We start from the raw sequence: 14839 nt of genomic DNA, 5'->3' as shown, positions 1-14839 counted from the left end.
CCAGCAACATACCTTTCTGCTGGAACTGATGTCTCCGCAACCTTGAAACAAAATTGATTCGGAGCTTTTATCAAGCTATGTATCTGTAAACAATGCAATGTACTGTCGTCAGTATATTGCAGCATGGAAAGAGTTCCTTCAGTTCACCGTCTCCATATGAGTAATCAAGCGCCTATCTGTTGTGAGATAACAAGGTGTAGAGCTGGATGAAGACAGCAGGTCAAGTAGCATCAGAGGAGCAGGAAGGCTGACGTTTCGGGCCTAGACCCTTCTTCAGAAATCTATTCTGATCAAGTTTTCCAGCACTTAGCTTGTAATCTTGTATGCTCAAGTGTTTGTCTAAATACTACTAAAACGTTGTGATGGTTCCCACCTCTAGCAGCCTTTTGGCAGTGAGTTCCAGATAGCCAAGGTATTTCCTTAAATCTCTGTAAAGCACCTAACCCTTACCTTTTTAAATCTATGCCCCTGGTAATTGATCCTTCTAAGGGGAAAAGCTTATTTCTATCGAACCTATCTCGGCCCCCATGATTTTGTAGACCTCCAATCAGCCACACCCACCCCCCCACCCTGACCCCCACAATCCCCAGCCTTCTCTGCTGTAAGGAAAACTTCAATAGCCTATGTAGTCTCTCTTAGTAGCTGAAATGCTCCAGACATGGGCAACACCATAGTGAATATCCTCTGTACCCTCTCCAGTGCAGTCACTTCCTTCCTGTAGTATGGCAACCAGAACTGCACACAGTACTATAACTTGTAACCTAATCAGATGTCTGAGACAGCTTCTTCATAAGCTCCTAACTGTTGTAGAAAGTTTCTAACTAACGTATTCAGAAATAGTATTATACACCTCTGGAGCAGGTGGAACTTGAACCCAGGCCTCCAGGCTCAGCAGTAGGGAACTACCACTGCACCATAAATGCCCTATACCTAACTCTTTGTTTTCTATGTCTCAACTGATAAAGGCCAGCTAACTTGTATGCCACTTTAACTGCCCTATATCACAGGTCCTGTTACTTTCAAGGATCTATGTACTTTAAGCTCCTGCTGGTCTTGCCATTCGTCAGGTACTCCCATGCCTTGATGGAAGACTATGCATCAATTTACACTTTTCAAGACTAAGCTCTGTTAGCACTCATGTTTTAAAAAAAATCCTTCCACGTTTTACTGTCTAGCACTATTGAAACAGTTTGTTTTAGCCCCAGCATAAAGTGCTGTGTGGAAAGGTATCACAATGTTAACAAGTTAACAGATAGTGGAAAAAGAAAAAAATCTGGTATTTTTATACTTCCTTCTCTCGCCACCTCAGCTGGAGGGGTTTCCATGTAGGCACAAAAGGATTAAATAAGATAAATTTGCATTTCATGCCTTTCATGACCTCCCAACAATCCACGTGCTTTATAGCCAATGAAGTTCTTGTGCAGTGTAAGAGATGCACCAACCAGTTTATGCACAACACCATACCATGAACAGCAATGGGTATTAATTTGACAATTTTATTTGTGTTATAGATTGGGGAATCAACATTGCCCAACACCCTGCGGATAATTCCCCTAAGCTTCAAAATTGTGCTAAGCGATTTTGTTTTTAAGCGTCCACCTTAAGGGAGATCGTATTCCAATTTCATGTCTCATCTGATAGCGCTTGCCCTGACAGAGCACTGCTCTCTTGGGACTCCCTCAAAATCTTCAACATTACACTTGAAGCTGGAACGATGTTTGAATGGAAGAAAATGGATGTTTTAAAGTTGGATGATTTTTTTTTCCCCACAGAGAGATGGTATGGTCAAAATTAGAGATCTTTGATAGGTCACAGTGCAAGTTGGGGAAATTAAGTTAAAGATTTAAAAGATTATTCAATTCCGTCATGCCTAGAGTTGATGCTAAACTAGGGCGCTTTTAGCAGGAGCTGAATAAAATGGATTTATTTTTCCTATTGCTCAATTGGAGAGCCTTGTCTCATTTGTAACTTGATATCCAGGAAGTAGTATGGCAAAACAGATCATCATGAAATTAAAATAACTAAGAGTTACAGCTGCGTCTTGTTAGCTGCTGTGAGGTTAGTTTTTCCTCTGGTATTCTCTGGGGTACCAATTTTTGTCATACCCCAGAAAAGGTGGGAATTTGCAGCGGGATACAAAGGTTAAGTGATTTTGGAAAATTGAAATCCTCTTACTAATTTTTTTTTTAAATTCACTCATGGAATATGGGCAATGCTATCCCCCATCCCTGGTTGCCCTTGGATATAAGTGAGTGGCTTCTAGGTAATTTGCAATAGTAACGGAGTCTGAGAGTTTGGAGTCCCAGAAAGGCCAGAACAATTAAAGATGGCTGTTTCCTAAAGGGAAGAACATTAGAGTACAGTAGATGGGTTTTTATGACAATCTACAATGATCATCAGACTTTTTAAATTACAAATGTTTTATTGAATTTAAATTCCTGCATCCACTGTGATAGGAATTGAACCTGAGTCTGGATTTACTAGTCTAGGCTATTGCCTATGACACTAATTTAAACATAAATTCAGATTTGCAGTGCAAATATCCTGATGATGATAACTGGACATGTTAGAAGAGAATATGCTTAATAACTGTGCTAAGTCATCTAGTGATGAAAGAAGCAGCATAGAGACCTGCATTCAGCATGATAAAGAAAAGACAGGTGCAGATATTCTTGACCAGGGCAATGATAAGGGTTTTGGCAAATGCAGCTGTGGAAAAATTAAAAAAGTAGAAAGTCTTTGAGATGGGGAGAATCTGGAGCCACAAGCTAACTTGGGGTCAAATACATGTTGTAAACAGTCTAGCTCCATTCAAGGAAATTGCTGGTAAGGTGAACTAAAAACTGACTTCTCCATATTCTGACTCTCAATTGCAGGTATCTAGTCTTGTGCTATAGTGGGATGTTCCACTAGTTTGAACAAAATTAAGCTAAACTTGGCATAGTCCTGTTGGACTACAGGCTGGTGATGTTTTAACCTGAAGGTCGTGTGCTTCAGGCAAGGGGAGAGGTTGAGAAGGAGGATCCTTCATGATAACCTCAGCTGGTATTTGAATTCAGTCTGCACTGTTGGTGTCACTCTGGATCGCAAACAAGCCATTCGGCCAGCTGAGCTAACCGAACCCTTTCAAAGTTAAATATTTAACTACTTTTTTTTTAAAAAGAAGTGTTTGGAAACTTCTAGTGATGTTTTAAAATTAATACTTAATACTGATGACTTTGGTGAGACCTCTCGAGAGGGAGTTCGAGGCGTGACTAGAATGCATGTCTGACTACTGAAATGCTCTGTACTGAGCACACTTGTGAATGAAGACTTTCATGCCCAAGCTCATGAACACCTCCAAGTTTCCTCATAATGTCATATAATATACTTCCTTTATTTAAAGAGAAGTCAGAGCCCGTTTACTTAATCCTTTTTCTTCAGTTAGTTTTGGTCAGTTTCTGGTCATTAAAGTGGTTGAAATCTCCAATCTACTTGGAAAACCAGGATTGATAGCAAGCGTATTATGTGGTAGATGTTTAACTTTCTTAAAACTCTATAAGGTTGATAATCATTATTACAGGCCGTTCAGCCCATCATGTCTGTTGTTTTTCTTTAGGGAGCTGTCAGATTAGTTCCCCTGGATGCATTTTCCCATAACTCTGCAGATTTCTCCATTTCAAGTATTTATCATATTTCCTTTTGAATGTAACAATTAAAACTATTTCCATCATTGTTAATATCTGGAATACTGAAAACAATGTGTAAGTTCCTAGCTGTTAGTGAAATAATGGGTCTACATTTATACAAGAGTATAGCTCCTTTAAAGAAACTTTTTTGTATGTGGTATTATGGGATATTGTAGCAGACTTATCCTAGCATTCCAGATTTTCAGGTAGATTTAAATAAAACTTGTATTGTCTCTCTAATTTTGGTACTGAGTGAGTGCTTCTGACAGTAAATCTAACATCTTGATTTTTACTTTTCAAAAGATGGCTGCAAAGGATATTGCTCTTGTTCAAACAAAAGAAATTTCAATGCGGCCAGATGATGCCAACAGAGTATTTAAGGAGAAAGCAGCAGATTTTATTCCACTGCTTCAACAAGGTAAAGTTATATGTTTGGGGAGAGGACAAGAATTTTATTCAAAATGAATCAATCCTTTTCCTAAATCTATGCAATCTTCTACCTCTTCCTGAACTCGTGCACATCCTGGCTTCAGGTCTGTCTCATGGTCTGTTGGACAGTCAGATGTAATGTTTGCAACGATCAATGTGTCACAAAGTAAATTCAGAATTCGCCCCAAGCTGTGTGTAATACATACTTGCTGTATTGTTATACTGGCACCATTCCTTAATGGGTCATTGACTTCCACGTCAAATATTGGGAAGATTGAAGTCATTGTCTTTTGATTGTCCCAATCCCACTCCCCCCACCAACATGCACGCACGTGCACAGACGCTTCCTTATCAAGTGTTTCTATTCATGTCAATTTTTGTAGCTGAGTAAGATTGAATTGCAATCCGCTATTGCATTGCCACTAAAATTGTCTCGTACACTGCACAACTCTGACTTGCACTCGGTTCATCTGCCAAAAGTCTGATCGATGCCTGTGTTACCTTTACTTCATAATTCTCTGCTCTCCAGGTTGGTCATCTGTCTTCCACTTTAGACAAACTTGGGATCATCCAAAACTATATAACTTTACTACTTTGTGAATCCCATCCATACATCATCCTTGCAGTGGTTGCCTATCTGAAATATTTTAGGATCCTTTGTTTTTTTTTCAATCCCTCTGCAGCTTTATTGATCCCAATCTGTGTTTCCTCTTCCAGCCCTATGAGTGAAATCTCTGCACTCCTCGAATTCCTGACCTCCTGCACATCATTATTTTAATGGCTCCACCACTGGAGACCATGCTTTCAACTGACCTAGCCCTAAATATTTTCACCCTGCTCGGAGAAAAACCTATCTGTTTGGTAAAGTCATCTTTTTCCTGATTTCTCCTCTTGTGGCTTCGTGTCAAAGTCTGTTTTTTTTAATCGTTCTTGTTATGTGCTTTGTTATGTGCAGTAAGTTACTGTAAATTCAGCACTTCAATGTTCCAAGTTGGAGCAGTGTAAAAGTACAGTCATCTGAGGTTTTTGCAATAAGTTAGAAGGCTTCTAATAGATCAGATATTGAGACTATAGACAACATACTTCAGTGTCCAGCACTATTAATTTGAACTTGCAGAACACTCTTCATGTGATGGGCACTGTGAAACAAGATACAACATCTACAGCATCTCATGTGGTTGGAAGGATGGGTGACCAAAAGCTTGGTCAAAGATACAGTAGATTTCAGAACCGTCTTAAAGGAGGGAAGTAATATATGGGAGTTTAGGGAGGTTATTCAAGAGATTAGTGTATGGAAAGCTGAAGGGAAGATAGTCTAATTAAAATAAGAGATGCTCAAGAGGCGACAATTTAGAGGAAGTCAAAGTTCAGTGTGCTGGGCAGGGGGGTTGGCAGCTGCTGATGAATAAAGACAATGAGGAGAGAGGCCATGGAGGGATCTGAAAATGGCAAGGAGCAATTTAAAATTAGAGGATTATTGAGTCAAGAGTCCGTGTAAGTTAGAACATGGGCAGCAGAGTGCAAACAAACTGATAATCAGAATTAAAGGTTTTTTTTTGTATGTCGTATCATGTGCAGACACTAGTGTGAAGTGGACTTGCATTTTGCGTAAGATGTAGATTGAAATGGGAAGAATGCAATTGCCACTTACTACTTCACTATATAAACTGGAATGAACTAATTACCAGGAGGATAATGCAATCTTCAGAAATACAGGCTCTGGATTTATATATCATCTTTCACTTCCTAAAGACATCCCAACTAACTGAAGGATATTTCACATTTTTCTTCCATGTGTTGAGGACAAACTAGGTCTGTTTGGCCTGCATATTTAGGGGAGAACTTGTGTGCTCTTCATGAAGTAAATGTATTACTGATTTATTCTTTCAGTACTAGATTTTTCTGCCGTCTTTTGAAACTTACTTACTTCTGTTTTTAATATTTAAAAATCGAGATTATGTAGACTGGCAGGGAGACATTCAAAATATAAAGGTTTTTCTGAGGGCTGGCACTGGAGAGGTAGGAAGAATGGTTGCATTCCTGACAAAAATTCTAATGTTTTATTTATGGAGTATTGAATAGAGAAATAACATTTTTGGGAATGAAATGACTGCATGAGAAATGGGCACATCTGAGATTTGTGCTTGTACTGTTTGCAGCTACAATATGAACCTTTCTCATTCTGTCTTTTCTACAGGCCCAGTTGTTGCTTTGGAATTTGATGGCGATGGTGCAGTGGAGGCGTGTCAGAATACAGTCAATTCTGTGTTCAGTGCTTCGAAGGTAAAGTAATAAAGGACATATTGCAGCATTTCACTGTGGAGTATACCATTTGATGACTTTGCAATGCTCTTTGTTAGAAGTTGGGACTAAATTAACAACAAAATAAGTTTACAATGCTTCGCTATAAAGAGAATTTAATCAATGTACCAACACTTCTGAAAACCTAGCTTTTATTCAAAATATGATACTTATGCTAAAAGCATGCTGTTTTGAACATAAGGTAATGATTTGAACTGAGTATATCAAAGATCTAGTGGCTGACAATGTGTAGCGTTATTTAAACTTGCACTGCACTGTTAAAAGGAACAGAATGGAGGAGCAAAATTCACTTTTTTAGATCAAATCAATCCACCTGTCACTAATAATATTAATTCATATTTCTCGAATGCATTTGTTTGGCTCTTGATTCCATTTATCTTCATTGCAGTGTATTGGCCTGCTGTCAAGACTGTTGGTTGTTAAGTAGAGTTGCACAATGAGTTCCGCTTATTACCATGAGAGAGCTCTGCATCATTTTTCTTATTCTCAGCTTCCTCATTTTACTTTGCACAGTTATATTACTGTCTGCTCATCAGACAACTACAAGGTGTGGGTTTGAACACTCTACAGATGAATAACAAGTCAACAAGCAATTCATGTCAAACAGCTCAACTTGCTGTAACCGATGAGAATACATTCATGCAATGATGAAGACATGTTGAGGATACACCATAACCCCATAGAACAATGCTTCCACTAGTTGGAAGGAGTAGATAAACTACTGTCTGGGACTAGGGAATGTGCATCATTTGGAGTAAAGTTAAGATTAATTTCTACATGCAAAGGATGGAGGAAGGTTGTAACACTCCTCTGCAAACGACAGTTGATGTTTGGTCAGTTGATAATTTGCATTCTGAAATTGAGTTCTTGACCAAAGGTATTAAGAGATATGGGAGAAGGATGTTCAATTTATGGAATTAGTCACAGTTCAGTTGTGATCGCCTTGTATGGCGGAATGACGTGCAGCTGTTCCTGTGTTGTAGAACCTCAGCAGCAACTGCATGTGATGTCTGTTTTAACCTCCAGATGATGCCTTCCACCAGCTATTGTCCTAAGCCTTGAGTTTGCTCAACAGTTGATAACTTGGAGTCAGAGATGTACAGCACAGAAACAGACCCTTTGGTCCAACTCGTCCATGCCAACCAGATATCCTAGATAAATTTAGTTCCATTTGTCAGTATTTGGACCATATTCCCCCTATTCCTATTCATGCATCCTTCCAGATGCCTTTTAAATGTTGTAATTGTACCAACCTCCGCTACTTCCTCTGGCAGATGATTCCATACATGTGCCACCCTCTGCACGAAAAAGTTGCCCCTTGCATCCCTTTGCTCTCTCACCTTAAACCTATGCCCTCTGGTTTTTGACTCCCCTACCCAAAAGAAAAGACCTTGTCTATTCACCCTATCCATGCCCCTCATGATTTTATAAACCTCTATAAGGTCACCCCTCAGCCTTCAATGCTCCAGGAAAAATAGCCTTAGCCTATTCAGCCTCTCCCTAGAGCTTAAACCTTCCAATCTTGGCAACATCCTTGTAAATCTTTTCTGAACCCTTTCAAGTTTGACTATATCCTTCCAAAGCAGGGAGACCAGAATTGAAAACAGTATTCCAAAAGTGGCCTAACCAGTGTCCTGTACAGCCTCAACCTGATCTCCCAACTCCTATACTCAGTGCACTGTCCGATAAAGGCAAGCATAGCATATGCCTTCTTCACTATCCTCTCTACCTGCGACTCCACTTTTTCGATGAACTATGAACCTGCGCTCCAAGGTCTCCTTGTTCAGCAACACTCCCCAGGACCTTACCATTAAGTGTATAAATTCTGCTCTGATTTAGCTTTCCAAAATGCAGCACCTCACACAAATGTGCCCCGCCTAATGAAAAGATGTGCATTTCCAAGGACATTGAAGAAAGTCAGTACCAGTCCTGTGATCTGAGGTGTTGCTTCAGCAAGAGTGTTGACTTCGGCATTCCCTGCAATTGTTTTTCAATCTCTCGTGGGGTGTAGGTGTCTCTGGCTGACCAGCATTTATTGCCCATCCCTCGTACCTGTAGGTGTTGGTAAGCTACCTGCTTTAACTACTGCAGTTCATTTGCTATAGGTAGACCCACAATGCCCTTAGGGAGAGAATTCCAGGATTGTGACCTTGAAGAAATGGTAATGTATTTCCAAGTCAGGATGGTGAGTGGCTTGGACGGGATCTTGAAGGTGGTGGTTTTCCCATGAATCTGCTGCCCTTGTTTTTCCATTTGGGAGTGGTTCTGTGTTTGGAAGGTGCTAGGTAAGGATCTTTAGTGAATTTCTGCAGTGTACGTTGTAAATTGTGTACATTAATGTTACTGATCGTCATTAACAGAGGGAGTGGATGTAGTGCTAATCAAGTGGGCAGCTTCGTCCTGGATGGCCTCAAGTTTCTTAAGTATTGTTGGAGCTTCACCCATCTGGGGGAGACAGGGATTCCATCATGCTACTGACGTGTGGCTTGACAATGATAGACAGAATTCAAGGAATCAGGAGTTGAATTACTTGAAATATTTCCAGCCTCTAACCTGCTCCTGTAGCCACTGTATTTATATGGTGAGTTGAGTTGAATTGAGTTTTTGGCCAGTGGTAACCCCCTGGATGTTGAAAATGGGAATCCAGTGATGTCATGCCATTGAATGTCAAGGGGTGGTATTTGGATCATCTCTTATAGATGGTCATTGCCTGGCATTTGTGTAAGTGTGAATATAGTTTGCCACTTGTCAGCCCAAACCTGGATATTGTCCAGGTCATGTTGTATTTGAGCACGGACTGCTTTAGTATCTGAGGAATCGTAAATTGTGCCGAACTTTGTGCAATCTTCAGTGCACGTCCCCAGTATGACCAGGGGAATAGATTTAAGGCAAGTGGCAGAAGACTTGGAGGGAATGTGAGAAAACCCTTTCTTTCATTGAGGGTGGTGGGAATCTGAAAGTCACTGCCTTTGAGGCTGGTAGAGACAAAAAATCTCATAACATGGCCTACAAGACAAACATCCCCACTTCTGACCTTAGATAGTCATAGTCCTAAAGCATGGAAACAGACCCTTCAGTCCAACCAGTCCATGCTGAACATAATCCCAAACTAAATTAGTCCCATCTGCCTGCTCCTGGCCCATATCCCTCCAAACCTTTCCTATTCATGAACTTATCCAAATGTCTTGTAAACGTTGTAATTGTACCCACATCCACCACCTCCTCAAGAAGCTCATTCCACACATTAAACCATCATCTGATTTCCAAAAAAAAGTTGCCCCTCATGTCTATTTTTTTAAAATCTCTGTCTCCTCTCACCTTTCAAAATGTGCTCCCTGTCTTGAATTTCCCCATCCTAGGGAAAAGACAACTACCATGAACCCTACCTATACCCCTCATGATTTTATAAACTTCTACAAGGTCACCTCTCAACCTCCTACGTTCCAGTGAAAACAGTCCCAGCCTATCCAGCCTTTCTTTATAACTCAAAGCTTCCATACCTAGCAACATTCTGGTAAATCTCTTCTGAACCCTCTCCAGCTTAATGATATCCATCCTACAACCAGGCAACCAGAACTGGACACAGTATTCCAGCAGAGGCCTCACCAAAGTACAACCTCAACATGACTTCCCAACTCCTATACTCAAAGGACTGAGCAACGAAGGCAAGTGTGCCAAATGCCTTTTGAACCACCCTGTGTATATGTGATGCAAACTTCAAGAACTATGTACCTGAACCTCTAAGTCCCCTCTGTTCTATAGAACTATCCAAAGCCCTACCATTAATTGTATAAGTCCTGCCCCTGTTTGTTGTACCAAAATGCAATACCTCGCATTTATCCAGATTGAACTTCATCTGCCATTTTTCAGCCATTGACCCATTTCATCAAGATCCCTTTGTAATCTTAGAAAACCTGCTACTGTCTACTATGCCACCAATTTTTATGGTGGAGGGAACGTCATTAATGAAGCAGCTGAAGATAGTTGACCCTAGGACACTACTCTGAGGAACTCCTGCAGAGATGTCCTGGAGATGAGATAACTGACCTCCAACAGCCACAACCATCTTTGTATATGCCAAGTATAACTCCAACCAGCAGAGAGTTGCCTCCCAATTCCCACTGATTACAGTTTTTCTGAAGGGTCAAGGCCCGAAACGTCAGCTTTCCTGCACCTCTGATGCTGCTTGGCCTGCTGTGTTCATCCAGCTTTACACCTTGTTATCACAGTTTTGCTAGGGCTGGTTTACTTGTCATCAGTCTGCCTCAGGTTGGTCTTAGTCCATGCAATGTAGAAGTAGCCTTTAACTGACACAAAATATAGTGTGCCATGAGTTTAATTCACTTTGGGCTTTCATCAATCAATGTGAAGATTAAATGTTCCCTTTCCTCCATCGTCCTGGAGCTGCCATCATAATGACATTGGCCATTTATGTAAGTCAATAATTTCCAATTAACCTGTTTTCAGATGCCCTGTTGAGTATGTGTGTTGCCATGTCACAGTCATGGAGATTTACAGCACAGAAAAAGGCCTGTTGGTCTATCATGTCCCCACTGGATAAAACAACCACCTAACCATTCTAATCCCAATCTTCAGCATTTGACCCATAGCCTTGCAGGCCCTTGTATCGCAAGTGCACATCTAAATACTACTTAAATGTTATGAGGTTTTCTGTCTTTACTACTCTCAGGCAGTGAGTTCCAGATTCCCACCACCCTCTGGGTGAAAAAGTTTTTCCTCACATCTCCTATAAGTCTTCTGCCGTTGCCTTAAATCTATGCCCCCCTCCGGTCATTGATCCCTCGGTCAAGGGGAAAAGCTTCTTCCGGTCAACCCATCTATACTCCTAATAATTTTATACATCTCAATCATGTCCCTTCTCAATCTGCTCTGCTTCGAGGAAAACAACTCCATCTATACAATCTCTCCTTATGACTGAGAGTCTCCAGCCCAGGCAACATCCTTATCAATCTCTTCTGCAACCTCTACAGTGCTATCACATCTCTTCGATAATGAGGAATCCAGAACTGCATACAGTACTGTCACTGGCCTAAAGGTTTTGTATTGTTTCAGCATAAAAGTCATACTCTATTTTTATCATTGTGAGGGATAGGAGCATCTATCACTGTATTTCACCAGTTAGCCCTTTGCGTATCCTGGTAGACCTATTGGGATTTAATGTGAAATCCCAGAGTAATAAAACTCTGTTGTCAAGGAATAACCTTCTTGGCAAAAAGGACAATCACTAAGTTGAAAGCCAAAATAACAAGATTTATTGGGCCAAAATTAATTGACTAATCGTGGAACAACACGACTCCAGTTCAGTGTGTTGGCCTTTCTTTCCCATGGATCCCAGCACTTGGATCCTTTAGCCTGGTCTCTTGAGTCACCATGTCTTTCAATATTTTATCTTAAATATGACTTTAGTGTGTGTAGAAGTCTTTTTACATATTTTAAGACTTCCAACTTTCGTTTCCCATTAACCATTAAGGCTTCTAAAATGGTTTCCTAACAAATACTTTTCACTTTATGTTAAGGCCCAGTATGGAATTCAAATACTGATTTGGATTTCTTATGGGAAACACCAGCATGCGACAATTTCTTACAAATTACCTGTAACTAGCAACATCCTCCTTGTGCAAATGCTTACTCATTTAGTAAGTGTTTTACTCCTAACTAATTCTTCTTTTGTCAAAATGTTCACCTTTGGCAAATGTGAAAATCTTAGTAACATATGTGTACAGCTGGATGAACACAGCAGGCCAGGCAGCATCAGAGGAGCAGGAAAGCTGACGTTTCGGGTCTGGACCCTTCTTCAGAAATGGGGGAGGGGAGAGAAAGGGGGCTCTGAAATAAATAGAGGGGGAGGCGATGATAGAAGGTGAATAGAGGAGCAGATAGGTGGAGAGAAGACGGACATCCCTGCCTCCTTGACCTGTCCATCTTCTCTCCACCTATCTGCTCCTCTATCCACCTTCTATCACCACCCCTCTCTCTCTCCCTATTTATTTCAGAATCCCCTTCCCTTCCCCCATTTCTGAAGAAGGATCCAGACCCAAAACATCAGCTTTCCTGCTCTGATCCTGCCTGGCCTGCTGTGTTCGTCCAGCTCCACACTTTGTTATCGCAGACTCCAGCATTGGCAGTTCCTACTACCTCTTAGTAACATATATGGCTGTTTTTATCCGTAATAAAGGTAACTTTGTAACACTCAATACTCACCAGTTGTGCCAGTGCAACCAAGAATCTCAAATCAATGTCAACTACACTTGACCAATGGGGGAAATATTCCTCGCTTTTCAGGACAATATGATGCTCTGATAACACTCCTTGAACCAATCAGCTTGTCTACCTCCTGAATACTAACTGTAATTTTATATCTAAAATGGGTATCCTGGAAGATCTGGTACTCTGACCCCTTACTAACCATAACTTCAGCTTTTACTTCATAAAGTTACGTATAGAACCTGGTACCTAAACACTGCTAACAGGAGACAAGAAGTCAAAACACTTCATCTTGCAGGACTAAATGTAAGAAACAGTCTTGAAAAAAGATAACTATTTTTATATATCATGAGAAGAGGGTGCTGATTAGTTGGGTCATCGTTAACCTGTAGATGTAGCAAATACAGTTAACTCTCAATCTTGGTTCTCACACCAGTCAGTAAACTCTGATTTGTCAGGGTAGTTGTTGTGAGAATGTGGCAGAGATTTACAGTCTCCATGACTCTTTTCTTATCCCCCAATGCAAAAGTTGCAATATATGTAAAAATTCCTTTGCGCTACATAAAACAGAGTCCTGTGTCTTAAAATATTCAGCTTCTAATATGCAAATACAGTACAATGTGAACTTTGATCTTAAACTGGTTTTCACCGTAATTCTTGGCACAGCCCTGATTACTTAATAAATGTTGTCAAACAGCAGAATGACTTCTAATAGTGGACATAGTGTTCTGAACCTTGCAACATTGACAAGTTGAGCATGATGAATATGTTGTCCAATGCAAATTGTCAATGGGGTGTGTTGTTTGACAGACCTTCAAATTACAACTTTTTATCCCTAAAATAATGCACAAACAATTTGATAATCTTGAGCCACCTTAATTACACTAAAGTAACAGAGGTGATATCTAACAGACAGGTCAACAATAATTTTTTGGACTTGATATTCTTCCCTTGTTAATTCAGTTTAATCCAACTTAAAACTTCCAATAGAATGAATAATAGTGGACAGCTTTGCTTCTCAAGAAAGTTAGTCTCATTGATCCAATTTATGATTTGGAATTGTATACCTGCCCAGAAAAATCATATATGCAGACTTGCTCCTATACCTGGCTCCTCCTTCACAAATGCAGGGTCAAAACTACTACAGAAATCGATGAAAGCTGAATATATAGTGCATTTTGGAAAATATCAATGTGCTGTCTGGGAAGATGCACGACCCGATGAGGAGCCAAAAGGGATAAGCTCTTGAGCTTGATCTCCGACAAATGCTCAGTCATCGTACCTTGTTCAGCAGTGGATACATTACATTTAGCACTGGTCTCTAGATGAAGGAGGTAACATGTTAACCAGTATATGTCCTCCTGCTTGCTATCCCTGCTGGAAAGTATGGCATAAGTATGTGACAAATTTAAACCATGCACAGTATTTGAATATCTTGCTAATTCTCAATCCTCTTCATTTGTGAAAGGAAATTGTTTAATTTTGAAAGTAGCTATCCTTCAGTTTGTTGCTGATCATGTTCTATCATTGCACCTTAAGCATGTAAACTTACATTTTCCTTTGTTTCTGTTTGTTAAATAGGTCTTTGTTTCTGAAAGCAAGTCTTCAGCATCTCAAGATGTGGACAATTTCTATAACTATGCTGATATGCAGATGGGAATGTGAAAATGAATAATTGCAATATGTGAATATCTAACCGACCTATGGTTATGTTTCCAAATAAGTAGAACTTTTGAGATTGGACTACTGGAAATAGGCAGTATTTTGAAGCATGATTGGTTCTAGTTAAGATTGAACATCTCAAATGTAACATTGTTCCAACCGTCTTTGAAGTAATGTTAGTCTAATATATAACCAAAGCATTTTCAGCAGTTTTGTACAACTCTTTTAAAATCTTTGTTTTATTCTTTTGGTCTGTTCCACTGAAAATAATTTTAAAAAGCAAAGAATCCTTTGAAAGGAAGCAACAAGTTTCTGCAGAACTTTTTATTTGACATAATCACAGAATACTACAACACAGAACTGGCCAAATTGTTGGTTTAATGATTCTGACCTTCATAACTCTACCTATTAACTCCTGATTTGTTTTCTCCTTTTGGCTATTTTTTCCATGCAACCAAAAACCTGAGTTTCACTTCCTCCTGCACCACTACCACCCCCCCCCCCCCCCCCCCCCCCCCCCCCCCCCCCCCCCC

The 14839-nt window shown here is 40.2% G+C and overlaps 1 protein-coding gene across 1 annotated transcript; it reads left to right on the top strand.

The window, feature by feature from the left end:
* Positions 1-3975: 3975 nt before the first annotated feature.
* Positions 3976-14832, top strand: LOC109917460 (RP2 activator of ARL3 GTPase). The gene is made up of 3 exons (XM_020517300.2): positions 3976-4086; positions 6295-6380; positions 14226-14832. The coding sequence occupies exons 1-3, from the start codon at positions 4017-4019 to the stop codon at positions 14307-14309; spliced, it is 240 nt and encodes a 79-aa protein (XP_020372889.2). The 5' UTR covers positions 3976-4016; the 3' UTR covers positions 14310-14832.
* The last annotated feature ends 7 nt before the right edge of the window (positions 14833-14839 follow it).

This window comes from Rhincodon typus, chromosome 6 (genome assembly GCF_021869965.1).
Source record: "Rhincodon typus isolate 14 chromosome 6, sRhiTyp1.1, whole genome shotgun sequence".
NCBI classification, from domain to species: domain Eukaryota; kingdom Metazoa; phylum Chordata; class Chondrichthyes; order Orectolobiformes; family Rhincodontidae; genus Rhincodon; species Rhincodon typus.
This window is presented reverse-complemented; position numbering and strand designations above follow the sequence as displayed.

What these genes read in the sequence shown, in the direction of transcription:
- LOC109917460 (XM_020517300.2), top strand. Translation starts at nt 4,017, where the DNA reads ATGCGGCCAGATGATGCCAACAGAGTATTTAAGGAGAAAGCAGCAGAT. An exon ending in TATTCCACTGCTTCAACAAG is followed by an intron (nt 4,087 to 6,294) that starts GTAAAGTTATAT and finishes TCTTTTCTACAG; the next exon opens with GCCCAGTTGTTGCTTTGGAA. An exon ending in CTGTGTTCAGTGCTTCGAAG is followed by an intron (nt 6,381 to 14,225) that starts GTAAAGTAATAA and finishes TTTGTTAAATAG; the next exon opens with GTCTTTGTTTCTGAAAGCAA.